The sequence below is a fragment of the Passer domesticus genome, chromosome Z, assembly GCF_036417665.1.
Source record: "Passer domesticus isolate bPasDom1 chromosome Z, bPasDom1.hap1, whole genome shotgun sequence".
Taxonomy (NCBI): domain Eukaryota; kingdom Metazoa; phylum Chordata; class Aves; order Passeriformes; family Passeridae; genus Passer; species Passer domesticus.
This window is the reverse complement of record NC_087512.1, coordinates 23,553,104-23,580,937: the sequence shown is the minus strand read 5'-3', so window position 1 is coordinate 23,580,937 and position 27,834 is coordinate 23,553,104. Positions and strand designations below refer to the sequence as shown.

Sequence of the window (27,834 nt, the reverse complement as noted above, 5' to 3'; positions counted from 1 at the left end):
ATGCTCCTAATACTCCAGACTAGCTACATGCTGGCCAACTTATTCTGGGTGGATTTCACTGCTGCCAGAAGACAGACATGTGTTGAAATATTTCTGTAGCAAACAAGTTTCATTAATCCTTCCCATAATTTAAAAGTCTGATGTGCTAAATAACAGAGTATTTCATAGAATCATGGAATGGTTTGGGTTGAAAGAGACCTAGACCTCAAAGCTCATCTCATTCCAACCCGAACCTGCCATGAGCAGGGATACACATTAGTAGACCAGGTTTCTGGGAGCTCCAGCCAGCCTTGAACACTTACGGGTTTGGAGCATCTCTGGGCAACCTGTTCCAGTGCCTCACAACTCTCACAGTAAAATTTTGTTCCCTCATACTTAATCTAAACCTGCTTGCTTTTTGAATCCATTGCCCCTTGTCCTGTCACTGCATACTCTTGGTAAAATAAGATCTTTCTCCATCTTTCTGGTAGGCTCCCTTCAAGTACTGGAAGGCCACAATTAGGTCATCCCAAAGCCTTCTCTTTTCCATGCTGAAAACTCCCAATTCTCTCAGCCCGTCTTCATAGGAGAGGTGCTCCATCCCTCTCATTGTCTGTGGCTTCCTCTGGACTTGCTCTAACAGGTCCATGTCCCTCTGCTGGGACCCTAGAACTAGATGCAGCACTCCAGTACTCCTAGATGTAGTCCAGTAACTTATTTAGACTAACAAATTTTAGCCTTCATGAGGCTAACGTGCTATGAGTCACAGGGAACATGCAGTTTTTTCCCATTGCAAAAGTCTCTGCCAAGCCAGCTGGGATGTACACATCTTCCTTAACACAGTCCTGGCAGTCAGTTTAATCCTGAACTCTGTGATCCAACTGTATGAGCTAAGCTTAGGAAAAGCGTTCTTCCTCCCACAACCCTCTTCCCTCTTCCCCTGCACTCCAGTTTTGGCCAGATTCAGATTTCCAGAAGATTGTGGTATGGAAAGAAAGTATCAAAATACGGGTATGACTAATTCTGCACTAGGAAAGCTAACAAATCATTCCTGACTCAGGCTGTGCAAACAGCTGAAACATTATTGTTTTACTATAGTTCTCACTGATTTTAGTTCAGAGCTACAAGCATCACAGATACGTTGTGAGCAAACAAAAGAGAGGAATGAAGGAGATGATAGAGGGAGACCAGAAAACCAATAGAGCTTACCACACATGCTAACCACCCTGAATTTACCCTTACAGGGGATGGAAATTGTGCAGACTATGAACAGTGATCCTGGTCTTGCTGTTGGTATGTAGCCTCTTCTGAGATTCAAGTTTTACAGCAGGAAATGCTGAGAATATGAAGATGTGTTCTGCAGAATTGTTTTTAACTTGTGTGTACTCTTAGGTTACACAGCTTTTAACGGCGTTGACTTTGAGGGCACTTTTCATGTGAACACAGTGACAGATGACGACTATGCTGGTTTTATTTTTGGTTATCAAGACAGCTCTAGCTTTTATGTAGTAATGTGGAAACAGACGGAGCAGACGTACTGGCAAGCGACTCCCTTCCGAGCTGTTGCAGAGCCCGGCATTCAGCTAAAGGTACTGGTAGTGGCTCCTGGCTAAGGACACAGTGCTCACTGCAGCCTGGCTGTGCCATCTTGCCATGTGCTGGCCATGGGCTAGGTCATCATGCCATGCATAAGCCAAGCCACTGCACAGCATGTCAGCTGTGCTGCCCGACTGCTGTTCTCTATTGACAACTGCTGTCAAAATGGTCAAGTCAGGCAGCTGCCACACAGGTCTTTTAATAGCACTGTTTTTTAAGGAACTTAATCTTGCCTTTCTGATCAGCTGGATCATTTAGTCTCTGCAGTGATTGTGCTCTGACCCTGACTGGTCAGATTGCCTTGTTTTCCTTTGTCCAGGTACCCAGCTGGTTGCTTTGTCCATGTAGACAGTGGCAGTGGCTGTAGAAGAGACATTAGGGGCCTGTTAGTAGCAGAGAGCTTCTGCAGACCTGCTCCTCACTAAAAAAACCCAAAAAAACCAAAAAAAACTTGGTTCCTGAAAGTGACTTTTCTCTGTGGTCACTGTTGGAAAATTGTATTTTTGCAGGCTGTGAAATCCAAGACAGGTCCTGGTGAGCACCTCCGCAACTCCCTATGGCACACAGGGGACACCAATGATCAGGTCAGGCTACTGTGGAAGGACCCCCGAAATGTAGGGTGGAAAGACAAAGTCTCCTATCGCTGGTTCTTGCAGCACAGACCTCAGATTGGTTATATCAGGTAAGAGAGGAAAGTTTAGATAAGGTGAGTACAGCTGTAATTTCTCAACACCTGACTCAGATGATACCCTAAGAATCTGTATTATGTCTGGGCTTTGTACTGATAAAGCCTTATAACAAATTAGACTTTGGGAATTCAGCCTGCAGCTCTTTTCTTAGAAAATTCCAAGTTAAACCTCTTTGTATGGACCATCTGTCTCTTTTTACTGTACCTTATCCTGATGAGCTCTTTTCTGGCTTTAATATCTTGTTTTCCAAGCTACTGCTGGCCACTGATCTGAAAAGCAATATATTTAATATTTCTTAATTTTAATATTTTAGAATATTTTTGTTGGAATTGAGATTGTTCATTATATATTCTAGGATAGCAGAATAAAAGTTGTCCACTTAGAATGTGTGATTCTAACTAACAGGTAATTATCCTCATGTGATAGACGTGATATTACTCAGCATATAGTCAGAAAGTTTGTCAAAGCTTTGTAATGTGTGTTATATATTCTTATTTTGGGTTTTTTTTCAGGAGAAAAAAAATAGTTAATAATATTTTAAAAATCACCATTCAGGATGAAACATTTTAGTCTGTAACATCCAGCAAAGAAATCAATAGGAATTATACTTGTAGATCAAAGCTGATGTTAAAATGCAAAAAACTAACTGCCATGGCATGAGGGGCTCAGGTCTTTCAACCTTATAATAGAACAGAAATATGGGTAAGTCAGCTTTTCTTCAAGAAAATCACCACCCTGCAGTTGAGGTGAAGTAACTTGATGGTGTAATTATTCCACTTTTCTAGTCTAGAGCATCATCTTCTGTGGTAATTGGAGTGAGCATGATTGACTTTTGCACTAAAATGGATTAGGAACATTTATACTATCAATTATTGTGCCCCAGCCACAGGGCAGTTAGCGAATTGATCTTGGGTGGCAACTTACATTTAGACCAAGAAGTTAGTGAAGCTGCTGCATGAGCAAACATCTCCTATGGCTGCAGTCTCTACAACCAGCCTAGTAATGCTCCCTGTAAGTGGGAAAGGTAGCAGAGTCTGTGTCACAGAATCCTTTAAAATTAAAGGCAGCAGGCCTAAAGCGAGCCTCTGTCAGCTCTCTGTCTACTCTTGCTGTGGTCTGGTTAGACCAGATGCCACAGTCCACTGTGTGTCTAGCAAAGATCTTCTGAGGCTTCAAGGAAGTCACTTGAGCCGGCCTCTCCCGTGGAAATTTGCAAGAACTACTAACTGTAGTTCTACAAATTCATTGTACAGATACTTTTGAACTGCCTCAGCAAATCAGTAAATAAAATCAGAAACATACCAGGATTTGGGCTTTTTCCCTTATTTTATGAAAGGAACTTTCATTCCTTTTACCATTTGCTGTTTTCTTGTATGCAGAAATGTACCAGCAGTATCCTCATCCAGAGCAGGGCCCCCCAGGCTCATTGTCCTCCAGGTCATTTACCCTGTATCCCACAGGCTGAGGACTTGTTGTGGGCAGTGCTGCAACAAACAGCCCAGCTGGCTCCAGTGTGGTGCTGCTCAAGCACACACTGGGAAGCTGGTGGGGGCAGTTTTCACAGGGCTATTTGGGAATTTGCTGATGTGTTTTCTAACAAGAAGGTGCTAGATCAGCAAAACAGTTCCTAGAGGTAATAATATTCACATTTTTAAAGAAATCTCACAGACAAGTTTAAGATCCCAATAGTTGGTTTGAAACTTTTCCTATTACTAAAAAAAAAAAAAGTTCAGCTTCAAACTATGCAAGACAATATCCATCTAGCCTTCTTCAACTGATCTAGTCTGGTTCTCCTATCACTATTGACTGTGGAAAATTTCAAGGGCTAAAGCACTCTGCTGGACTGACTATAGGAAAAAAAAATTCCAAAGCTTTTTTAGGATATATAGAAACCCCTCATAAAACCCTTCCTTGTCTGGCTCTTGCCAGCATGCAGCATTGCTCCAGTTCCCAGTCAACACAAGAGCTCCCTTAACTGCTTTTTCTCCCTTGGGTTGGGTGGGAGGGATAGCATGTCCAAGAATAGAGTCTCCATGGATAACAACATCACTTTCAGGAACGTTGCAGCCTTAGAAAAGACCTAATAGAGCTTCTCTTTGCTTTCATTAAGGGCAAGATTTTATGAAGGCTCTGACCTAGTGGCAGACTCTGGTGTAACTATAGACACCACAATGCGTGGAGGACGGCTTGGAGTTTTCTGCTTCTCTCAGGAAAACATTATTTGGTCCAACCTGAAATACCGCTGCAATGGTAATGTTGCTCTGAGGCCAATTTAGCTAACAACTAGCAAGTGACAATGAAGGACCAGTAGTAAGGCTGTTGCATTAAGCCATTGAGCATTCTTTCCTTTCCCCTTCTTTTACAAGTTACTCAGAGCTGTGAAATGCCTGCCCTGACTCCAGCAGTACACTGCAGCCCAGCCAGGCAGGAACTAACACCTCACAGCTGCTCCTCCCAGAGCAGTCACTCTGCTACAGAGAATGTGCCATCTGAGGGGCATAGCTGTCATCAGAGAATTAGGAATGTTACATAAAACCAACTGACTGAGCTGTACACACACATTAAATACACTGAGGCCATAATGTATGTAGAAGCCTTGAGCTTTGAATACAAGGTGAAATGCACCTGGAGAGCCAGTGAGCTCAGACATCACTGTCAGCTGTGTGGCTGGTCCTGTGTGTGGACACAAGATCATAAGATGCCTTTCCTCCCACGCAGGAATGCTCTTGATTTTGTGGGAGTGTGCTGGCTCAGTTCTCTTGGGGCAAGAGCCTTGTAGCTTAGCCCTGATCATCTACTATACAAAATAACTCAAACTTCTGTCACTCACACAGAATCTGATCATTTCAGGGTATTTCTATCCCATCAGCAGTTCAGGCAACTTGAACTGGGGCTGAAGGGGCTGCCCCTCTTCCTCTCAGCATCCATACCCAGTCTTTGGAAAATAATCTACCAGACAAGTTGGAATAGTTTCCTTGCCTGCTTTCAGGGATCTGAGCCCAGTCCAGGACTGCAGGGGACATGGGCACTCTGTGGCATGTTATGCTGATGGACTCTGGTACTTGGACACTTAGTACACTTAGGCTGACTCTTGAAGGTCACAGTTAAATAGGGAACTTCTAGACAGTAGTGCTTAGAAATAAAAATTACTTGGTAAGTATTTTCAACTGCACTGTAGTTTCCCAGAAAGCATGTATCAAAGCTGCCACTGAGACACACTTATATGGCAGTGAGCAGGCAAGTGGCGTTGCTGCAGGAGCTGCATAAAGTCAATGGAACCCACTCAAAAGAATTCTGAAGTCCCCCAGTATCTCTGTTTTCATATCAGAGAAGTTCCTACATTATGCAGAAAAGGTTGAAATTCCTTTCAAGCCTTTTAAAGGTGCTCAACAAAAAGCAAAGGACTTACCACCCTTTCCTACATACTGTGTGTTTATACACATCTTTTTTTGAGTTTAGAACTACCTCTCCTGCATCAGTGTGGAAATAATCAAAGTGAAGTTGAAGTCATGCAATTGAGCTTTGTTGCTGTGGCTCCATTGCTGGCTGCAGCTTTAACTCTGTCACAACTCTGTGGTTGCTCTGTCGCTCTCCAAGTAAAATGTTTTGGCATCTGGCAAAGGCAGACTGCAAATAATGCTTCAAACAGAGCTGCAGCTGCTCTTATGAGATTGATCCATCTCCAGCTCCCTTGACCAAGTCTCAAGTCTTTATGCCAGTTGCTGTTGGTCCTAGGGTTAATGCTGTTTGTCCCTTCTTGTGGCCTGTGAAACTATCACAGGAAGTTGAATTAGGATACATGAGAAATAGAGATGCTGATGCTACAAATGTGTCTGGCATGCATGTCTCTTGCCTTTCTGGTCAGTGTTTATTGATAAAAATTTAAGAATGCTAGCCACAAAGTCTTCAGAGATATGTAATTTGAAGATTGACAGTCCTCCTTTGTGGACTGGCACTGTAGCACTCATTGTCTTGTTAGCCTCTTTGTGTTTCTCAGTGATATACTGAGATAAAACTGAAAATATTCCCTGTTAATTCTTAATGTGGAAACAAAAGAGAAGCACGTTACCTAAAAAGAGAGCAGGTGGGTAATTTAAGTGCTCCTGAACTTTGTCAGAAGAGACTAAACTTTTGCATATTTTCCTGTTTTCAGACACCATCCCAGAGGACTTTCAAGAATTTCAAGCGCAGCAGTTTGGTGTTGGGGATATTTAAAAAGTAAAAGCAAACTAACATTGCTATTGCAAACAGTAAATCAATATATTTTAAATCCTTATATGATTTTTGTTGTCAGAATGCACACCGCAGCTTTGTTCTCATTGATGTGACTATGTCAGACTTTTTTTTTGTAAAAAAGTGAAAATAAAAAGGAGACAAAATATACTTGGGCCTCACGTCTTTTCAAATTTGCCCTAAAATCTACAGTGCAGCATGTAAATGGAGTGACAAACTTGCTTAAAACATGCTCAAAGAAAGTTTGAATCTATTGCTTTTTTGGATTAAGCAGGGTAGGGAAGAAAGTGGAATTTTCTCCACCTTGAAAGTATGATAAACAACAGGTTGCATCTGGTAATGAAGTGGTTCGAGCTGTTTGGCTGAGCCACATAGTACCTTTTCAGTCCTCCTAGGAATAGATTGTATCTCCTTTAGGACATTTTAAGGCCTTTGGAGACTGTTACCTTTGGCAGACCTCTTAAACAATGCATTAGACCTCCCACTCCCAAAAACTGCAAGTCACACTATCACATCATGGAAAAGCAAAAAAGCTGACATCAGAGCATTGTAGTCACATCTTATGGCTTGCATGAAATTAAAATAAACAAACAAAAAGACTACAGAGATAATAAATGCAGATTCACCAAGATAAAACAATCCTAACTTTCACATACACAAAGCCAGGCTTTGACTTCTCACCAGAGCCAAGCTCTCTAGGCAGGTAGTGCAGTGTTAAGCAAAGCAATCACCAAACTTAAACCCCAAAACATCAGATTAAGCACTAGTAACCATTAGGAAAGGACTGAAAACAGCCAAAATAAACTGTATCACAATGCACTCTCTAATTTGAGTGGAGAAAGGTGTTAATACAGTGTGCATATTTACTACATTTTCTTTCAAAATGGGGCTAAGAAGGGAGAGAGGACAAGCTCCAAGGACTGTTGAATAGACAGTGTAATTAGTTTAAAAATAACTATACTTTTAAAATAACTGTAGGATAATGACTTTAAAAGTTGGAAACAGCACTTCAGTCCGGAGGGAGGGGGAAGGAATATAGTGAGAGTTTTAAAATCAGAAGTAACCCTGGGAAAATGAACAGTCCTAGCTCTTTCCCAGCACAAGGATACAGGGAGAATGCTGAGTTAAATTATCAGGTGAGAGCACCAAACAACACAAACACGTTTCTTGTTCTCAGTACAATAAAAATACCCTTAAGGATATTACAAGCTATCAGAGGCTTTGACTACTGGCAGAATTTTCCCATGGGCTCCACCACCATTGCAAGTTTCTGGAAGCAGGGTGGCCCTAGGAGCTGTCCCATGAGGAGCCCAGAGTCCCACTACAAAAAGCACAATGCCAAAGCATTCTTTTAGTTCAGAGCTTCATGATGAAAGGTCCTCCAGTTTCAGTCCTCCTTTCCCCTTGGCATCACTAAACCAAACCATTCACCAGATGTCTGAGGACTGAAAGGCTATTTACTCTGGAGCAACACAGAGGGCATTGTCAAATTATTATTAATAGATATAAAAAATGTGTTTTGCTAGCTGAGCATGGGCTGTAACTGCAGTATTGTTCATTTATGAAGGAGAACACACACTGTAAAACCAATTTACATCTTCCTTATCAAACATTTGCATTTCACCAGAAACGGCCCCTTCTCCAGGCAGAAAACCTCTCTGAATAGTGTGGGCACAGCCTGGGCAGAAGGCAGTCACCACACTCACCCATGCCACCACTGAAGAACACGTGGGGCTTGCAGTGCTCAAATTTTGCACAAGTGGAGGCAACAGGCCTGGCCCACCCTGACCCGTCTGCAGCACAAGCCGCACACATCAGTTCCATCAGAAAACACAACGGCACTCGGCCTTCAAATCCTTGCCAGGCTCCAAAGCTCTGCTCAGCCCGTGTGCTCCTGCTACAGTGGCTGGGAGGGAGCACCCTGGTCCTTTGTCTTATCAGCTGGCTTCCCACCATGGAGCTTGCCTGTTTCCAGGCTCTCTTCCAGTCCATGACCACTGGAGGCTGAAAGTGAGATAGAGGCTCTGGCTTTCATGGTATTGCCAAAGGTAACTCTGTGAAGCTGTGAGCTTCTAACCACCCTGACAGAAAACCTACGGGCTTGCAGTCTGACAGCCACAGATAAAAGTCACAAGTCAGACAGCCAGAACTTTCATTTCACAAGGTTCTGTTGGGACCTTACGGTGGGATGCTGGAGCTTACTGTGTCTGTTACATTGATACACCAAATGCTGGGCAGCCTATAAGCCCAAGAGTGAAGCCAGCTGTAGCAAACATTTGTCCCAAGAAGATCACAGTCGGGGCTTGGGGAACCTTCTGCCTCTTACATTCTCATCAGAGATTGTGCAGTCCCTGTTTAAAAGTGTTTAAACAAGTTTCTCTACCACCACAACCCCTTCTGGACAATTGTGCAACGCAGACATCGTTCCATGTGTGGCCTCTGGCAACTGAAGATGCTGCAATCCCACATCTTTTGAATTGAACACTTTTGACCCCACCGCCTGCACAGCAGGCTGGACTCAGCTGGAGCAGCAGCTATAACTACTTTGGAGTTCAGAGTCCTGCAGTTTCTGCACCAGGATCCACCCTCTCAACAAAGGTTAACTCTTTCCTATGTGCTGCAAACACATGACAAATACACTTCAAGTGCTTCTGTTTCCTGAAGACCATCTGGTTGGAATCCAAGGAGGGAAGATCCTGACTGGATGCTGCAGTGATGGGTGAGGGCAGCAGCGGGCAGGCTGGAGGGAGCCTATGGAGCACAGGCACCTGACTGTGTCAGTCCCTGAAACCTGTCTCTGCCTTGCTCCTAGGCCCAAACACACACCCTGCCAGCTCCATGCACCAGAGCTCTCTCACACACCAGGAGCTGCACAGGGAGTAACAGCCATGTTGGAAGCTTGGTCAGCAGTTTCTCAAAACCACAGGGAACTGTGTCCTGGTGTGGGTCTGGGCAGCTCTCCAGCATGGGTGCCACCAGTACCAGTACCAGGAGGCAGCCTGCAGCTGAAACAGGACACGGATGGTGAGCGGGAAGGAACTACCACCCATGGAGACAAAGCACTTTCCCTGGTGTGGATCTCAGCATGTCAAGTTCAACAGCTGCCCACCCCAGCACCTGGGCAAGTGCAGGGAAACAAAAAAGAAAAAAAATCAGAGATCTGCATCTCAAATAGCTGCACAGTGCTTCAGTGCTACATCAGCCTTGAAGGTATTTTGTTTGCACTGCAAAGGTATCTTACACATCTCAGGGAGCTGGGTTGTACAGAACAGATGGTGCAGACAAATCTGTGCAATCTGCCATCATCCAGTATCACACATCAGAGAAATACAGAAACAACATGGACATTGAAAGCCTCTAATATTCCACATAGCAGCACTTTTTTATTAAACAACATTGAAATTTAGTGAAAATAAAAGATCAACCAATTTACTTTTACTGGCTCAGTAACTGCATAGTGCATATATTTAGATTATTTTATATGTTTCTTCTAGAATGAAATTACTTCAAAAATTTAATGTATCACAACAATTCATTTCAAATGTAAGAAAAATTTTATTGGTCCATTAAACATTAAATCTAAAACAATACATTCACTCAGTATACAAAAAGAAGTGTCCATAAAAACCATTAACATGCTAAAAAGGCAAAGCTGTTGACTATTTTACAAGTAAGATCTTACAATTCTGGAATCTTTACCAATCCTTAAAAGTCAAACTGTTACAGTTACTAAAGACCACAACACTTGCAAAAAAGTTAAATAAACTAGCAAACTTCCACTTCATTGGGCTACAGCTTAATAAAATAAAACCACACATACACACCAAAAAGTTCCCTTGAGATATTAAGAACCTTGAAAAAGACTAATTGAAATCCCCTCACCATTAAGAATGTGTTTATATTTTGACTATTTTGCATCCAGTTTTTGAACATGGCATATATGAGACTGAACACCACAAATCAGTGGTGAACAAAAAGCAGACACTGAACCCATATGTTCCTAGTAAATCTTTTCTCAGCTTGTATATTACAAGTAGAATGATTTTATCTGAAAGTTAATTCTCTGCACTTGAAGTCTGCATGGATGTCCAAAGGACACCTAAGCACCTGGACTTGTATCGTAAGAGGAAAACTAAAGCTATGGTATGTCCAATGATCCATTACTTCGCCTTCGTTTTGCAAAATTCCTGGCTTTGCACTTTCTTCTTGGCTTCACGCTGAGGCTTCTTTGGCAAAAGCATGGCTGCAATGCTGCACCCCACAGCTCTAGTGAGCAAAAGCCCTGGAAGCTTCAGGCTGCTGGAGTGGTTTCAAAGCTGATGAATGTGGCTCTGAACAAGTCTGTGAAAATGTCTGTATGCTACACAGTGGGAACGATCAGGGACTGGCTGGCAGCGGGGAAGCCAACGTGGCTTATATCTGAAATAAATTCTAACTTTTAAAAACATTATTGAACAGGTGTAGAAAGAATCAAATCCAGATTCCATAGAAACCCCTGAACAAATGGAATTTGAGGCCTACTTGAAACCTACAGAATTTCCTTGGGCATTAGAAAGCACTCATCATGCCAGTCTCTCAAAGTTGCTGCTTCAAACTCTGTAGTGTCTCTACATCCCCATCCTGGGGCACCCGGGCACTCTGCCATGAGGATGTAGAAAATGCAGAGACACACCAGTTCCCAAGCTGCATAAATTCAGAATAAAAAAAGCTAAAGCTTTCTAAGCACTTGACCCCTGGCATTCATTTGTACAGTCATGTGAAACACTGAATTTTAACCACTGATTACAAAACTGAAAACACAAGTAAAATGTCACGGTGTTCATTATGTGTTTCCCTCCCACAAGAACTTGTAGGCCACATCGGGAAACAAAGAATCAGTTGTCACAGAAAAACTGATCCATGTAATAAACTATGATCCTTGACTCTGCTTCAGTGCTGCAGACTGTCCTGCTATGAAAAGGAAAGGATCACTAAGACTTGGCAAAGAGCTCTTTGCTAATTTCTAGCACCAAAGACATCCCATTTGACAGGCAGCAGGTTGTCTGGGAAGGAAGGCAGTTTACAGTGCCTTTAAAAACAAATCCAAAGATAAAAAGGCAAGTAAAACAAGGCGATACAGCCTCCAAGCGAAAGACATTGCTTCTAAAGCCCAGAAGGAAAACGAGAGCAAAATTTTAGCTATGGATAATCTCAACTCATCTAGCCAGAAGGGTACGGTCTTGTAGTATTTTGCTTCATCAACTTAGGAGAAAAGCCTAGCAGTTTATAAAATCTTTACAATGCAGTTTAAAAACAGTCAATGGATTACTCTGCTGCTGATCTGTTCAGAGATGCCCATGATACTGTGGGCTGCTAGCCAAAGTTCAAGCAGCACTATCTTAAGTACCTAAATTTTCCTCATGCTATCATTCAAAGCCAAAGAGCTGTTAAAAAACAGCTTTTTCACAAGTGCAATGGTTGCTTCATTAATAGCAATGTTCCAACCCAGAAATGGCTGCAGCAGTAGCTGACAAAGCTATTACACATGCGTAATTTATAATCTCAAAGCGCTTATAGACTTCTAAAAAGGTGCTAAAACACAAAATAAATAAATAAATAGACATGCAGTGTTTATGAGTCTGCGAGGGGACAAACCCTCTCTCTGGACTATATATACACTAGCAACACTGAATTCTGCATCTCAGAGGAAAGCAGCCCAACCCAGGCAGGAATTACCACATTAGCTGGGCATGTACAAGCTGTTTGAACCTCACGGAAATGCTCAAAGGAGAGAGCTGAGAGTATCACAAACATGCAATACCTTTGATGTGCGATTGCAGTGGAGCTCAGCTGCAAGGGCTGCCTGCACACTTTGAGGTACTATGTGGCCGACAGCAAATGAGCATGCCCATCTGCTTTCCGCAGATCCCTAGAAAAGTTTTATCATCTCATTTGTTAGTCCAGTTACTTGGATTCAGACACTTGGTCTCTGAGTCTGTCCCACTTATTTTACCCCAAACAAGAACCAGTCATGACTGTGGCTCTTGGTTGCCTTCACAAAGAAAAGTAAAATTGTTCCAGTCTCAGATGATAGTGCAGCAGTGAAGTCCCATATAAACTTTATGATGGCAAATTTGACAAAGTAGGAAAAAGCCAATAAAATTGTTTCACCTTACCAGCATGACTTCTGTTAACACTGTCTTTTCCTCCAAAAGTCTATTAAAGATAGCATTAGTTCAAATTTAAATAGAGGAAATTTAGTACAGGACATGTTCTCTGGTCTTTGTAAGCTTTCTCACTTCACACAGCCCAAAACCACTAGGAGCCAGAAGTGCTGCACTGCTTACATCTGGGAACAAATTCAATGAACAAACACGGTACAAGGCAGGATTTGCCTCAGCAGACAGTCACCTGCACTTTCAGGTATGGGGAGAGAAAGTTAACTGTTTACAGCTTAAATGTAAAAAAAATATTTATTTACAAAAGCATCAGGCTACTTGTGAGTTTTCCCACTTAATTTTCCACTGCACAGTAATACCTGAAGCAGTCTTATCCCCAAAGATTTGTCAAGCACAGATTGTTTGGTCTTCCATGTGCACTCCGGGTCTGATTGTGCCTTGTACACACTGGTGTAATCTACAAGGCAGCATCACCCAGTCACAGGCTCAGTCCAGGTTTCCCAGTTCTAGTGCCACCTGAATTAATAGTTATCACAGCAGTAGGTATGAAGGCACTTCTTAACAAATTTTTTGTTAAAGCCCATTTGCATGAACTGTTTGGAATCTATGGGCTGGGAATTTGATTCCTTGACCCAAGCCGAGGATTTTATTATGTAGTTGCACATGGAAGTTCACAGTACAGATTTTACAGCAAACACTAAGGTTGTAACATTTGCCTGGCCAGCAGGAAGCCTTGTCTTGGTGAGGAACTGGAGTCTTTGCACATCCAAGTGCTACTAGTTACCGATTCCTTAGAAAGGCCTGGAAGTCCACAGCTGGATCTGGGGCACCATGGGCACATAGGCCCTCAACGTTATTTATTTTTGGGGGTTTCCCCCCAAACATTTGCTCAAAGTAGACAAAACTGTATAAACAGGCACTGCCCTATTCCCACTCTGTGTATACCTGCAGATCTACATGCTTGAGGTCAATAGTTAGTAGTAGGGAAGGATGAAGGAGCAGCTCAGTGAGGCGAGTGCTGTGTAAGAAGAATGGACTCATGCCTCACCGTGGACTTTCTTTTACAGCCTTGTTTCCTCTGTGGAAAACCTATTTCCCGAAACACAAACTGTAAAAAAACCAGCACAAGGAGGTGCAGAAAGCCCTGATGCAAATACTAGATAAAATAAGTGTTTCTGTAAACAGGAACATCCAAGGACCAAGATTAGTATTAAGATCATCCACATTTGTGACTGGGATGCCTGCTATGAGAGCCAGACAGCAGAAATATTTCCCTGCCCTATAACTTGACATAGTGTGTGCCTCCATAAAGCTCATTTCCCTGATTGTTCTGTTACAAAAAACATGGCTAATTAAAAAAAAAGCCCAAAAACCAAACAAACATAAAAACCCCAGCCAAGCTTGGTTTCTCATATTACAACATATATGGCACTAGAAGGCAATTCTTGCATGCCTCTTAGGATCAGGTAAGGCATGAGCCTCGACTATTTCAGTTGTAGCACACAACTACAGCACTGGATCAAAACTGTCAGAACTGCTGCTGTGAGCGAGCTAGGTGGGACAACTGTTAGTCATCATTCCACAAGCTCTCATCTTAGAGATTGGACAGATAAATGCTTCTGGATTGAAACAGCATTAACAAAGGCCTTCTTCAGCTGCAGAAGTATCTGTGTAGCAGGACTCTAAATGCAGACAGAAATGTTCTGACAGGTCCCCATGCTAGCAGATCTCTTGGCAGGATGAGAATCTCCCAGCAGAAGCAAAGGGAAAAACCTGGCTCCCTGTCCAGAGCTATTTGTTGCTCTTCTAACTCAGTGTCAAAGCCCAGCTTCAACTGCTATTTTTAACTCTTGGGGCAAACAAGAACACCAAGGCAGTCACTGCTGGACAGACTCCTCCTTCCCTTAGATCTCAGAACATGTATTTTGAGGCTCTAATTACTGGGATAGGTGGCACAAGTAGACAGGACTGCAGACCTGAAGATTTTATTTCAGGTGAGAGTGCACAGGGTAGGGAAGATCACATCCCTAGAAAGCTCCAAACAGGACAGAAGCCCTGGGATACCATAACAACAAGGCAGCTAAAAATGGCAATGAAAACAAGATGAGAACCAAGATCCGATATGTTAAGATTACTCACCAGGTGGGCATTAGCCATTAACTATTATAACAGAACAACTAAGGCATGTAAATCTCTTGGCCAACCCAGTGGCATCCATGTTGTGCTTTTCTTTGACTTGCAGAAAGCAGTGGATGAAGATTTAAGGCTCAATCATATTTTTTTTTAAAAGTGAGCTGCTAATTGGTTGATTTTTTACACTGTACATGCGTGTGAATATATCTGTTGAGTGAGAGAGACAAAAACCACCAGGACTAACTCAAGTCATAAAATCATCCCACCATAATGCAGATAACAGGAGGTTCAACATTTTTCAGCATTCAGGCATTTGAGCTGTTGTTTTACCACCAAATCATCTGCTTAAATTAATTTTTTAAAAAGGTAACAAGGTAGTGTTTAATATTGTCAAGTCATTTGTACTAAGGCAGCTGCTTGTTGCATTTGTGTCTTCTGGTTTTGCTTTTCTGACTGCTTACTCCAGTGTTTGGAATAGGAGATCTACAAGAGAATTTCTGCCTTCATTAATACATTGGCTGGCTAACTCCCATCTCAACAGCAAAACTAATATCAACAGAGGAGTATAAAAATATAGCAGTTAGAAAAAATACTTCCCAACCAACACAAAAGCGGAAAATATGATGACACACTATAATCCTTTTCTGACCATCAATGCATCTAAAATATTATAAAACTAGTAATGGAAACAGAACTGATGACCTGGGAGACCTTTAGAGACAAGCTAAAACAGCATGGTAGAGAAGTAAATGAGCACCCCACTTTTAAATTTAACAGCAAGGGGCAGTGCTCCCTTAACTATAATTTTCTCAACAGCAAACAACGTAAATAAAGAATGTACCTTATTTTACATCCCCATGCAGTACACTCAACTTTTGAGTGACCTGGCAAAGTTGAACAAAATTCAGTTTGAGATTTTGTGTGTAGAACTCCCCTTCAATTATTAACTGGGCTAAATCTGAATTGCATAAAATATCCAAGTGCCTTTAAAGTAATAATAGAATAAATACTATCATTGGTACATTCCTTTCTCAATCTAGGTATAAAATAACTTAATATATTTAATACTTAGATAAACAATTTTTAGTAGATGCTTTGGCAGTCAAATTTTATATATTCTCTTATTTCTACAGAAGTATTTAGACATGGTTTTTGGAAAAAAATTATCTGGATACTACTTACAAAAATTATATGCTGTACAAAACAGCAGTCCAAATCATCACTGCAAACTGCAAAATAAACAGTTAATGAAAGAGTATAAAAAGGAATTAATGCATATTTGCTGGAAGATACCAAACATTCCTGGGAAGTAAGGAGATACCATCTGCACAAGTTGGTTTTTTTCTTGTCAATGAAGCCAGCTAAAGATTGTCAGTTATTTGAAGCGTATTCCACTTATTCCAGTTTATGCAACAACTGTGTTTTCTACACACCACACATAAGCATTGTCAAGTTTCAAAACAGTTTTGTTTGTTCCCTTAAGCAATGCTTGTTCATGATAATAAAAAATGGTAAAAGAAGTCTTCAATCATTTGTTTAGTCTAACTAAAAAGGTAATAACTGGTACATTATGATAAGCAGGTAATTCGTGTTTCCTCATTCCTAAAAAAAAAGAAAAAAAAAACAAAAAGAGAAAAACTTTAAATGACCTTTAGACTGTTCACACTGAGAACTCCCTGGTTGGGCAACAGAGTGGAGCAATAAGAGTCCATAAGTACAGACAGACACAAACCCAACAGGAGACCATCTTAATCCAGAAGATAGACCAGGTTCCAGTGAAGAATTTTTCAATCTGAGCACTCTCATAACTGTAAAGGGGAAAAAAAAATAGAATGACACAAAATACTAACTAGGTTAAGCTATGGAGGAAGCAAGGGAGAGCAGCCCTTTATAGAGCAATATCTTGCTCAAGAACACCCAAGAAAGACTTGCAACATCTCTTCAAACTTCTACCATAAAGATTGGAAGCACCCACACAGCAGAACTTCCCGTTCACATCTTCCCTCCCAACACAGAGAGACGTTAATTTGTCAGCATTAAAGAAACCATTAAAGAAATACACTTACTGGAACCAATGAGTTACTGTCATCATCACATAGAGAGAAGCCAGGAAGAAAACAAAGTGGAAGTAGGCATAACTGTACACTGTGCCCTTCTTCTCATCGTAAACCACAGTCTGGCCTCCCCTTTTTTCAACATGCTCTTCAGCATCAGCTGTAAGAGACAGGAAACAAGAAAGTCTTGCAAACGTAATGAGAACTGAAAAGAGCAGCTGGTTTCACAGAGAACACAGCAAAACATCTACGGTGTGATTTGGCAAAGTGTGACTGACACAGAGTAACACTTGCATATTTTCTCATCCTCAGGGCATGGGCCTAAACCCTGAGTGAAAAACTGGACTAAAACTGAAATCCTGCCTTGTAACAGCTTCCTGGTTTAATGAGTAGATTTGGAGCATTGAGAGCATTTAAATTGCTCTACCTGTGCAATATTTTTCTGGCAAGTTCAAGCTGATAATCCTGATTGTACCAGGTCTGTAAATAGGACACTCCCTTCCTATCTCACTCCTCAACTGCAGTCCCTGCAGAGCTGCTGAGCCAAAAGTCCAGCAGCCAGGTACACTCACAGGCATGCCAAAAAGAGAGATTACTCTTTGTATGTTGCAGGAATGAAATGTACTTTAAAGAATTATTAACTAGCCTAGTATTGCTAGTATTTTTGAAATGGTGTTGTGACATCTCTCGCTTCTCTCTGTAGCCTAACTCGGAGCACTTCATCTGCTTCAGTTTGCATTCATACTCTACTGAATGAGGGTATGAGCAGCTCTCCATCCACAGCTGTGTCCTTACTCTCTTGGTTTTTGTCCACAAGCCACAAATATGGTAAACTATGCAGAGAAAACATAATTACCGTCTCCGTCAGGCACACAGCAAAAGCAGCAACGAGCTACCTGTGAAACAGACAACAGGAAGGGAGTAAGAACCTGTGCTACAGCAAAGCAGAACTGCTGGGAAGGAAGGTCTGTTATGTCTGAACTACAGACACTAATTTAGAAAAGTCTGGTTTGTATTTCCAACCAGCACAAAACTTAAATTAGGATTTGCCCAGTAGCTCAGACCAGCAGTTTCCAAGCTTTGGAAAAACCTGCTCAGTAAATTTGAAGAAATGAACCAGTCTTTAAAAATTACTCTACCCATTTTACACAACTCTAGGTCCAACACAGATTCATAAAATTATGACAAAATGGTACAATAAGGCACATTCATATTCAGGAGACTTAACTATTTAGATGTGCAAACAAGTGCTTTTTAGGACATTTTTGTACTAAGATGAAAGTATAAGGAACTTTTAAAGTTCTGATGCATAGGTTAGAAATTACAACTGTTCCAGTGTGACATGTACTTCTCCTTGCAAGATTTTGCTGAAATAGAGCCAGAATGAGCACAAGAATGGATAAAAGCAGAAAACTGGTTTTACTATTTTAAAGGAAGATTTCATCTTTTTTAACCTGATGGAGAAAGAAAAGCTGAAATTTACACTTTCTGTGTTGAATGGTAATGTAAATGCAGAAAAGGTGCTGATCATCCAATAAACAAATATCAGAGTATTTCCTGCACCAGACTACAGTTAAAGTCAGCACTTTCTGTAGCACATCACAAGTATTATTTGTACTCATCCTTCTCTGAGATTTCTTTTGCTTGTGGTCTGATTAAGACAATGAATGTTAGGAAAATTCACTTTCCTGTTATATCAGTCTTTATACCATGAAAGCGTTTTAACTTTGTTTACTTGTTCACAGCATACTGTACAATGTAATGAGGAATTTTACCTGAGACTTTGGTATTGTTCACACTTAAGTAAAACAAACTAAAGGACTGCCCAGTCCTGAAAATAAGGACATTGCTGCTTGGAAAATTAGAGCTGTCCATGAAGGATAAAACATGGTGCTGGACAGCCAAGGTAAGGCCAGCATCCTAGGGCCTCTCAAACACCTTTGAAACCATAGCAGCATCAAGTAGCTGTCTCAAGACTGACTTAAAGGATGTCTGGACCAACAGACAAGCAGCAAGACTGCTGCAGAAATATAGTTGCTTTGCAAAGTTTTATTATGATTAGTAATGATGGTGTGGGTGCCAGTGATTAGTCAAATCATGCTGCACCTGAATGTCTGAAGGGTAGAAGACCCTTGTGTAAAATCACATTTGGGGTGCTCCAGTTTGGTTGGGACACCACATACACATGAATAAATATTTATGCTTTGCACTTCTAAACTTTATGTTACAGCTTATCCCCTGTTGCAGGGACTGGTTGCATGCTTTCCCAGACAATAGGTCTTGAAAGTAAAATGTCCAGCAGAAACAGCAAGTGAGAGGTTCACCCCACATATCCCTGACTACCTGTACTCACTGGATTCATAAACTCAGGAAAAGCCAAAAAGTGCATTCTTTCTCAAAAGACTGTCCGAGATTTTATGTAAACTCCTTATTCTCTACCTCTTTCTACTCTTGTTGTGCCAAGTCTCGCCTGCAGTGCCAGCCTGCCTTATGCTGGGGCTGTACTCACATTCTGAAGCAAGCACTGGGGTTCCCTTCAACATTTTAACCAGCTGTAATTTAGTCCTGGCACAGACTGAAATTAGCAATGCTGGCACACCCGTCCTAACCCCTAAGACTCAGCTGCCTCCAGCAGAGCTGACAAACCCTCTCTGGGCTGGAGACACAGTGCAGTCAGTTGCTCTTCTTCAGCACTCCTTTCTTTATATTTACATTTAATTGGCTCTTTAAAACCCAACAAATCAGAACTATTCCAGTAGGCAAGTACTCTGGCTGATGAGATGGACCTTCCCGGTGAGGGCCACATCCCAAATCCATGCTGTGCCATAGGTCCCAGCCTTCCCGCTGCTCCTCCACAGGGCACAGAGCCACACCACTGGCAGAGGCCTCCTACAGTGCCTGGCTGGCAGAGGAGGTGCAGGGGCACAAAGGGCAGCTGTTTTCCCTGCAGTGCTCCCGTCCTGTCCCTCAGCGCGGGGAGGGAAGGCACAGGCCCCGTCAGGACCTGCCTGAGGCAGGCCATGCCAGGCCTGGGTGCCCCGTGCCCGGCTGGCAGCTAGGGCTGGGCTGGCACAGGCCAGCCACAGCATCCTGCCACAGGGAAGCACCCTGGCACTCCCACACTGGAATGTCTTGTGATTCCCCACGCCCAGCTACTGCAAACACCAAAGGCCTCAGCAGATACCTCATGTTTATGAACTCTCACACTCAGATTAAAGACTTGTGAAATGGAAGCTAAATCTGCAGATGCAAGCAACACCAATGCAGAGAGAGCTAGGGATGGAGATTTATCTTCCAAACACACACGTATATTTGAAGAGCATCACTAGCAATAAGCAAGGGGAAACTCTTACTTAGCAAAACCCCACTGATTTCCCAGAGTTTTCTGGGTGTTTCCAGGACAAGGAAGCCAAAGTAAGAGGTAGGTGGAACAAAGAAACTTGTACAGCTGAAACAGGGACAAGAAATACAATCAGAAATTAAATTATTGGCTAAAAGAAAAGAACTACTTATGTATGGAAATAAAAGTAAGAGATAAGAACTTGGGATCTTAGTTGCTATGAGAACAAAGGCAACCAGGACTGAAAATGTTCAAGAACTCCTCCACTTTTTCTTCTGGTAGCTTTCCAGCACACTTTTCCCTTAAATGAGAGGACATGAGCTCATGCTGAACACAAGATTTACAGGAAGTCTGCAGGATGCCGAATAAAGTTTAAGAGCAGCAAATAGTCTTAGTACATAAAGGAACCTCTATGGGACCAGCAAGAACTACAGAAGGGCCAATGTGGATTAATGTTCTGATGAGCCCATACCCAGGCGCACATAGCATACATGCTAACAAGAATAGCTTCTCTTTTCAGATTACTGGCCACAAAAACAACAGCAATAAAAGCATGGGGAAAAGTTTACACAAAAATCCTGTGTGAAGAAGCAAGAACTCACTTCGGTTTCAGCTGTTGCATATATTCCTCTCAGTGCCTCTGAGCTTGCACGTGTTGTTGAGGTCAGACTAGAAGGAAAAGAAGACAGTGTCAAAGCCCTGGGCATAACTATAGCCCCATCAGGGTAACTCTTCAACATGACAGCTAACATAAATAGTCTACTCCCATGTCTCAGCCAAGCATTTGCCTGGATGCTATCATCAAGAACTAAGCATGTGAAAAGTTTGTCCTGCACTAGGTAGAAACCAGCCTGGCAGATGGCCACTGGCCAGCTCAGACTGAATCATGAGCTTAAAAGTAGGTCACTCCAGAAAGGTGATGAATTCACCACCATCTGACAGCAGCAAAATCTAAGTGCTCCAATTTACAAACCAGAAGAGATCTCCCCTGCTGTGCATAACCAGTGCATTTATACTCAGTTCACAGCCATCACTATGGCTCAGCATTTCTGTAAAGGCTTTGCCAGCAAACTCACAGGTCTCTGGCAGTTAGTTTTCAAAAGTTAATTACCAGCAACTGTTGTCAGTGTACCACTTCCTAGAAATTACTTTCTTGCATGACTGTAGTTATCTGTGGGGGAATCCTTTCTACCTTCTTCTGACAGGAAACACTTCTTGCTCTGTCCTGCCCTTTTAGGATGGGAAATGCAAATTTCCCACTACCCACAAGAAGGCTTTAGTGTACACACTGAGCCTTGGCAAGAAATGCTTCAAAACACTCCCCTTGAAGGTATTCTTACTTCCCCAGCTACATGGCACAGTTCAGTGGCAGGCTACATGAATATTGTCTTCATGCTGAAACACCTCCCTGATGCACTGTAAGTGCCCTTCTAATGTGAACTACATCCATTATACCCATATTTATGTATTTTGTACCAGAACAAAATGGAACACATGTATTTGATAAACAGAATAATAAGTCTCTTGTTTTTACTTCACAAAAATACAAAAGGGTATCTTTACGTGAATTTTGAAGTGGACTGATTCAGTAGCAGAACCTGCTCCAAAACCAGCAGCAGACAGGCAGTGCTGCCTGCCTCCTGGCAAGCTGCACAGCCAAAATAAATGACACACCACCTCTCAATCACCGGCAACTCCCTGTCCCTGAGCATAACTTAATTTATTGAAGTGAGCTGCAATAATACAAGGTGAGCATCAAAGGTGAGCAGCACAGGCACAAGAAGGGGTTTTTTTTGGAGCAGATCAATGGCAAATCCTGATGGCAATACTGTGTTCATCATTTGTTCAAAGGAAGGCATAAACCCCCCCAACAGTTAAGTCTGTTTTCAAGATCTTCAAGGACAGTCACAGCCTCTGCCAGGAGGCTACAAAAATTTCAGATAGACTTTTCAGGTGAATGTAACTGTATAGAGTTTTAGAGTTTAACACTGAGATTACTTGGGATCACAGACAGGTGGAATTTCTTTCCCTCTGCCTCTAGATAAATTGCCCTACTTGATTTTAATGAGATATATTTGTTTTGAAAGTTGCATTACCTTGTTGAACATCTTTAGCTAAAACGTCTAAAATTCTGAAGCTGAGGAAAATACGAACCTTCCAGCTCAGCTTTATTCCACACCTCTCTGTAACCTTGCATGAGGCCTGCTATAATCCTTCACTCTTTGGACCACAACATTGCATTTACAAAAAGGTAACTGAAAACTCCCAGACTTACCAAGAATATAAAATGCAGCCAAACAGAATCGTAGTACCCAAGCCAGTAACCAGGTTTTCATCTCTGTGCAGGCCTTGACTGAATTCAGGTACACAGATTGTGATATTCCGGTTGTTTTCATCCAGGACTTCACAAACAAACAAAAAGAACAGTTTGCAGAGCTCATTTCATTGCATTTTAAAGTAGTCTTCAGACTGAAGGCTTTAATTGAATTTTTATTATCTGATAGGAGGTAGGTAAATTTCAGTTGTTTCTGTCTACCTCTCAGAAAGATCACAGAGAAAAAAATAGGTAAATCTGACCTGGCGGACTCTGTGTTTCAGACAAAACAAAAATGCAACTTAGTAGTGTACTAAAATTTCCTGTTTGACCACAACAGACAAACAAGGAAGAAAACCAACTGTTCTGTAAACCAAGAAATAGGAAGCTGGAAGTCTGTCAACACTTCACCCAAGGCTACAAAATCATGTAAGACAAAATCAGTACAGACCTTAGACCAGAAATCTCTTCTGACAGCAAGGGTGCCTTGAGAACAACTATAAAATCCATACACAGTAAAAAAAGGTGGTCAGTAGTCACCCTGTTCTCAGTCAAATCAGTCTTAGGTAAGTTCATGGCAAACCTGAGTAATGGGGCCTGGGACCCCACAGTAAGCACCAGCACCTCACACAATCTCTGGCACATGGCACTGTGAAAGCTGACAAGCAAATGTGGAGTCCTTATCACACAGACCGGTGAAGAAGGAGCACCTCTGAGAGCAGATGACAACTGTGAAAATTCTCAGGCATGGGAAGACAAGGAGGACTGAGAGTGTGCTTGATGCATACTCTAACAAATGCAATAACCACACTTGCAATATATACAAGAAGAATTAGGTCATTCACTTAACTGCTGAAGACTTTGTGACAAGCATGAAGAAACACAAGGCATATGATTTGATTCCACATATTACTTTTTTCCCTTCTTTTTCCACTGTGGACAGACTTTTGAGTAACTCAGATGCCTTCTAAATTCAACTTTATATTAATTCAAAACATGGCTAAAGTTTCATAAGTAAATTTTACACCTAAATACTGTCTGGTTTACTTCCTATCTCTAGAATACTCTTGCGTGTTTATCTGTACCTACACAAGTATGACAGACTTTTTCCCCCACTCCTCCCCTTTGTTCTTGAGAGGTGTCTGTATAAACTTTTCCTTCCTGTCATTGGACTTCATTTCCTCCAGCTGTTGTTGCTTCAGCTATTGAACACTAAAAGCTGGGCAATAATAAAGAAAGGGTGTACTAACTCAAACTAGAAAAATCTTCTCTAGGTGAAAAGAATGCTTCCAATGCAAACATATGAATCCTCCATTTATTTGGGTAGAGGAAAATTTGAATTATGCTGTAAAGTCTTGCTCTGGTTTTGCTGTGTCAAGAACTTAAAACTCTAGCGAGTTCCATACTCCTGAACTGCAATACTAGTGGCTGAAAGGCAAGTGGAGTTCGAGAGCTCTGCTGAAGAACAGCATCATTTCAGCTGCAACATAACTCTGAGACATAACTCCGAGTCCTTTCTTCTAATATTTCCTCTCAACATGAAATACAAGTGGTACTCAAGTTCTTGCTTCATTAGGAGTCCAGGCCTACCCAGAAGACTAATTCTAGCAGAAAAAAGTGTCATATTAGTATGCACTTTAATGGCCAGCACCTACTAACTGGACCTTGTAAACTTCTGGATGGAGCTGATCACCCAGCTTCTTCCAGAGGAATCCAAGAGCCATTTGTTCCAACCCTTTCCTATCATGTGACCTAACACATTATGTATTTTGTCATATTCAGCATTATGAGAATGTGTACTTCTCATAGGAGGAATAGATTACAAGACTTTGGGAAATTTGTTCATAGGAAATAGTGCAAGAGATGCAACTCACCCAAGGTAAGTTAAGTGTCCCCATACCAAAGCATTTAACACCCAGGGAGAGTGCAAATTGCACAGTCTCTTGGCTGCACAGATTTATTTGCAATTTTTTCTGTGAAGACCAAACCCAGCACTTCTATATCCCTAAGTCTGTTAATCCAGGTTTGCTAAATTCTTGCTTTTAATACACAACATGTTTAAAAGCATTGACATAAAGCATTAGATAACTTACTTGTTTCTGGTGGTTTGCTGGATAGTGCTGAGAAAGTGAGGTACATGACATAGCAGCTGATGACTCCTGACTGCAGCAAGCCAGAATGGGGCTGGCCTTTACAAGAATAAGGAAAATTGGTTATTTTTGTAGACATTTTAGCAAACTGAAAAAGAAATTTATATCCTTTAAATAACAGCACACCAGTATCTTTTTTTTTTTTCACTTAAGGCAGTTAGTGAGTGTTTGAGGCAGTTTAGATAAGAGTTCCACTGTCCAATAAAGAAAAAAAGGTCTATCTTTTAATTCTGTGGGCTGTTTTAGGAAAGTATTAGTGATTCCTGTGTAAGTAAACAATCACCTCCATGCTTTTGCCAAACTTTCAAACAGCCACTTTCAAAAGCTGCCACAATAATTTTACTTGCCTGTAATCTCTCTGTTGGAGTCACTCCACTACTTTCAGGCCCAATGCTTGCAAGATACTAAGAGCACATGAAGTATAAAATATTGCTGGTAACTCTACCAGGCCCAAACTTTATAAATTATAAATTCCAAGAAGTCAAAAGTAAATAGTAAAACAGTAGTGAGTTTGAGAGCTACCAGTGCCAGACTTAGGTAAATTTCACAACAGAGCACCAGGCATCACCCCGCGGGTGTTCTCTACACTATGTGCTTGATGGCACACCCAGAACGTCTCACACCTCTGTGGTTTCAGCAGTCAAGCTGACAATGAGCGACAGCACTTCAGACAGATATGTAGACAAGAGTCAAGAGCAGCACCAATTCTGAACTATTAGACTTTCTGCCCAGACATGGCTTTTGCCTCCAGGCACACAGCTGCGGCAGCAGCAAAATCCCAGGAGGAGAGCAGGTCAGTGGACTCACGGTTCTGGACGCAGGGCGATATGGCCACCAGGGACACGAAGAGGCACAGGCCGCCGTTCACTCCGATCAGCACCTTGTTGTACATGCAGCCCTCTGGGCGCGTGTAGAAGAGAGCCATGAGCACCAGTGCTGCCACGGCAATGGAGTACAGGATGAGAGTGACCAAGGCAAGCAGACCATTCCACACCTGCTTGTGGTTTGCACCTGCAGTCCTGGGGAGAGAGAGATAAGCATCTTATATTTGTTTTCACTTGCCCAGAACATAAAATTCTAACAGCTGAAGAGTTCATATCCTCAAACACAAAAGACAGTGTTTACTTTCCCCAAGCATGCGTGCATCACTACACCAGCACAGATTCTGGCAAGGTTCCTACCCATGAAACAGAGGGAAACATTCCTTATCATCAGTGTTTATCTTCTGTACTATCACAATCAGCTCCTTCTGTAATTATAGCCCAGTGCTGACTCCTAAAACTCCCAGGAGTTCTCTGGGATCAGCCCAACAGCATATCTCAGCTCAATACTTCAGGAGTTTCCTCAGCAGCAACTCCAAGGACCCCAGGCTGGGCTAGCAAGTGGTGCTCTCCACACAATGAAACCAGAGGTTTATTGCTCATTGCATCGCATGGCCTCTCTTCTGCTCCTTGTACTACCTTGAAAGTTTTACTACTCTTTCACTCAGCCTCCTCTCAATTTGACTCTAACCACCAGTCTCTCTCAGCTAAAGAGTGGTTCATCTTGTTTTCCTTTCTTCATCTTCCAAAGATTTCTTGCAAAGCCCACCAAGGTTTAAAAGAAGCAACGAAAACACTTGTTTTGAAAGAACGGGCTGTTTTGCAGATGGAAAGTCTTTTCAGTGGGGTTTTTTTCCTGTGGTTTTGTGAAAGCAGGACTTATTTTAAAAGAATATCTAATGTAAAGAGAGCTAAAGTTAAATGCTGGTTCTGGAAGTCTTTCATCCACAAAAAGCCAGCTACAGTAATTAGCACTAAAAATATCTGTGGTATAAGGAATTCTCACCTCTTCCACCCTGTAACAGGAATTTATCAAAGCTGAAGGTTTGCTAAAACTTTCTTAGCAGGTATTTTAATTAGAACAAGAAAGCACTGCAAGAGTTTGTAGAGGAGGAAATGTGAGACAGAAAGGGTGGAGGTGGAGGCAGGAGAATACATGCAGGAGGAAAATTTAAATATTTTAATTTGATGAGAGGTGAAGGGCTAGGACAGTAACAGAAAATATACTTGAACCAAAAATGAAGTCAGTACCCAAATATTGCATATCTAGGTTGATAATGGAATCTTGCCTATTTAGATGACAAGAAAGAAGCTGAACACAAATTAGCAGTCTTCATCTGAGAAAGAAAATTGACATGCATTAAGCTGACACAGAAAAAGCGGATTTATCAGTTCACAGCATTGCACACAGCTTCACTATTACATTTTGCAACTCGTTTTATTCTCTTGCACCACTCCACTTAGCAGATGTAATTTCATATAAAATATATAATAACTTATAGTTAGAAATTTTTGCATTCCAAGACACTACTACTTAATGGAAGCCAAGCACTCCAGGACACTACTACTTAATGGAAGCCAATAAATCAGCAGAGTAGAAGTGAGTGATAAGGAACATTTCTGCTGGGGAAGGAGAAAGCAGATGAAGTAATTATGAACAGCTCTGATTCAACTATCTCCTTTCAAAAATTACATCCAAGACACTATATTCTTTGTTATGAGAAAAGTATTGGTCAGGAGTCCACCAGAATTTTAAGCAAATAACTACTTGCCCAACACATACCAATTTTTATTCCACTTGTGTGCAAACTCAACCAGCAGGATGAGCTGAATGGCAATGAAAAGGAACCCTCCTGTTGCTCCTACATAGCGCCAGGCTGCAAGGCAGAGAGGCAGAAAATAGGTCAAACGCCTTTCCCTTGAGATAAAATGGATTTATTGTCTATGCAGTGAAGCTGTTAATGTGGTTGAATATCTCAAGCTCACAAATGTAGCAGGAGATGAGAGATTTCAGATGAAAGGCCAGCTCAGTTAACTCAAGATTAGCTCCCTTATGAATTCAGCTTGCAACCTGCTACATTTTCAATACAATCCTGTCAGGACAGCTACTGGGTTTTCCTAACCTAGAAAATTTTTGTGGAGCCTATGAGCTAGTATGGTCAGACAGAAAATACTGAAACCTTTATTTGTGACTGACAGAAAGGAGGTGGTGTGAAGGCATTCCACAGGAATCCAAACCCTGAAATCGCAAGGTACTGGAACCCAGTAATTACTAAAATGGGCAATTTCTTCTTCTCCAGATTCCAGTACCACAGAAAAACAAAGGTGTGGTTTATCTATTCACAAATGCTGTTCCAAGCCACTCCC

The 27,834-nt window shown here is 41.7% G+C and overlaps 2 protein-coding genes across 12 annotated transcripts in view; one reads left to right on the top strand and one right to left on the bottom strand.

The window, feature by feature from the left end:
• Nucleotides 1–6,647, top strand: part of THBS4 (thrombospondin 4) — a 45,599-nt gene extending 38,952 nt beyond the window's left edge. For 7 of the 8 annotated variants that reach the window (XM_064405742.1, XM_064405745.1, XM_064405741.1 and 4 more), the window contains 5 exons: nt 1,224–1,272; nt 1,372–1,568; nt 2,085–2,257; nt 4,375–4,514; nt 6,418–6,647. In XM_064405742.1, the coding sequence (XP_064261812.1) occupies nt 1,224–1,272; nt 1,372–1,568; nt 2,085–2,257; nt 4,375–4,514; nt 6,418–6,479 (621 nt within the window). In that variant the 3' untranslated portion in view covers nt 6,480–6,647. Of the gene's footprint in view, nt 1–1,223; nt 1,273–1,371; nt 1,569–2,084; nt 2,258–2,779; nt 3,005–4,374; nt 4,515–6,417 lie in introns of those variants that run through there. The other variant, XM_064405743.1, reaches the window with a different exon arrangement.
• A 3,385-nt stretch (nt 6,648–10,032) lies between these two features.
• Nucleotides 10,033–27,834, bottom strand: part of SERINC5 (serine incorporator 5) — a 50,350-nt gene continuing 32,548 nt past the window's right edge. For all 4 annotated transcript variants that reach the window (XM_064405448.1, XM_064405447.1, XM_064405449.1 and 1 more), the window contains exons 5-12: nt 27,251–27,344; nt 25,454–25,665; nt 24,590–24,685; nt 22,458–22,584; nt 20,785–20,851; nt 17,699–17,738; nt 16,855–17,002; nt 10,033–16,596 (exon numbers count right to left, since the gene is read on the bottom strand). In XM_064405448.1, coding sequence (XP_064261518.1) covers nt 16,449–16,596; nt 16,855–17,002; nt 17,699–17,738; nt 20,785–20,851; nt 22,458–22,584; nt 24,590–24,685; nt 25,454–25,665; nt 27,251–27,344 — 932 coding nt within the window. In that variant the 3' untranslated portion in view covers nt 10,033–16,448. The remainder of the gene's footprint in view (nt 16,597–16,854; nt 17,003–17,698; nt 17,739–20,784; nt 20,852–22,457; nt 22,585–24,589; nt 24,686–25,453; nt 25,666–27,250; nt 27,345–27,834) is intronic.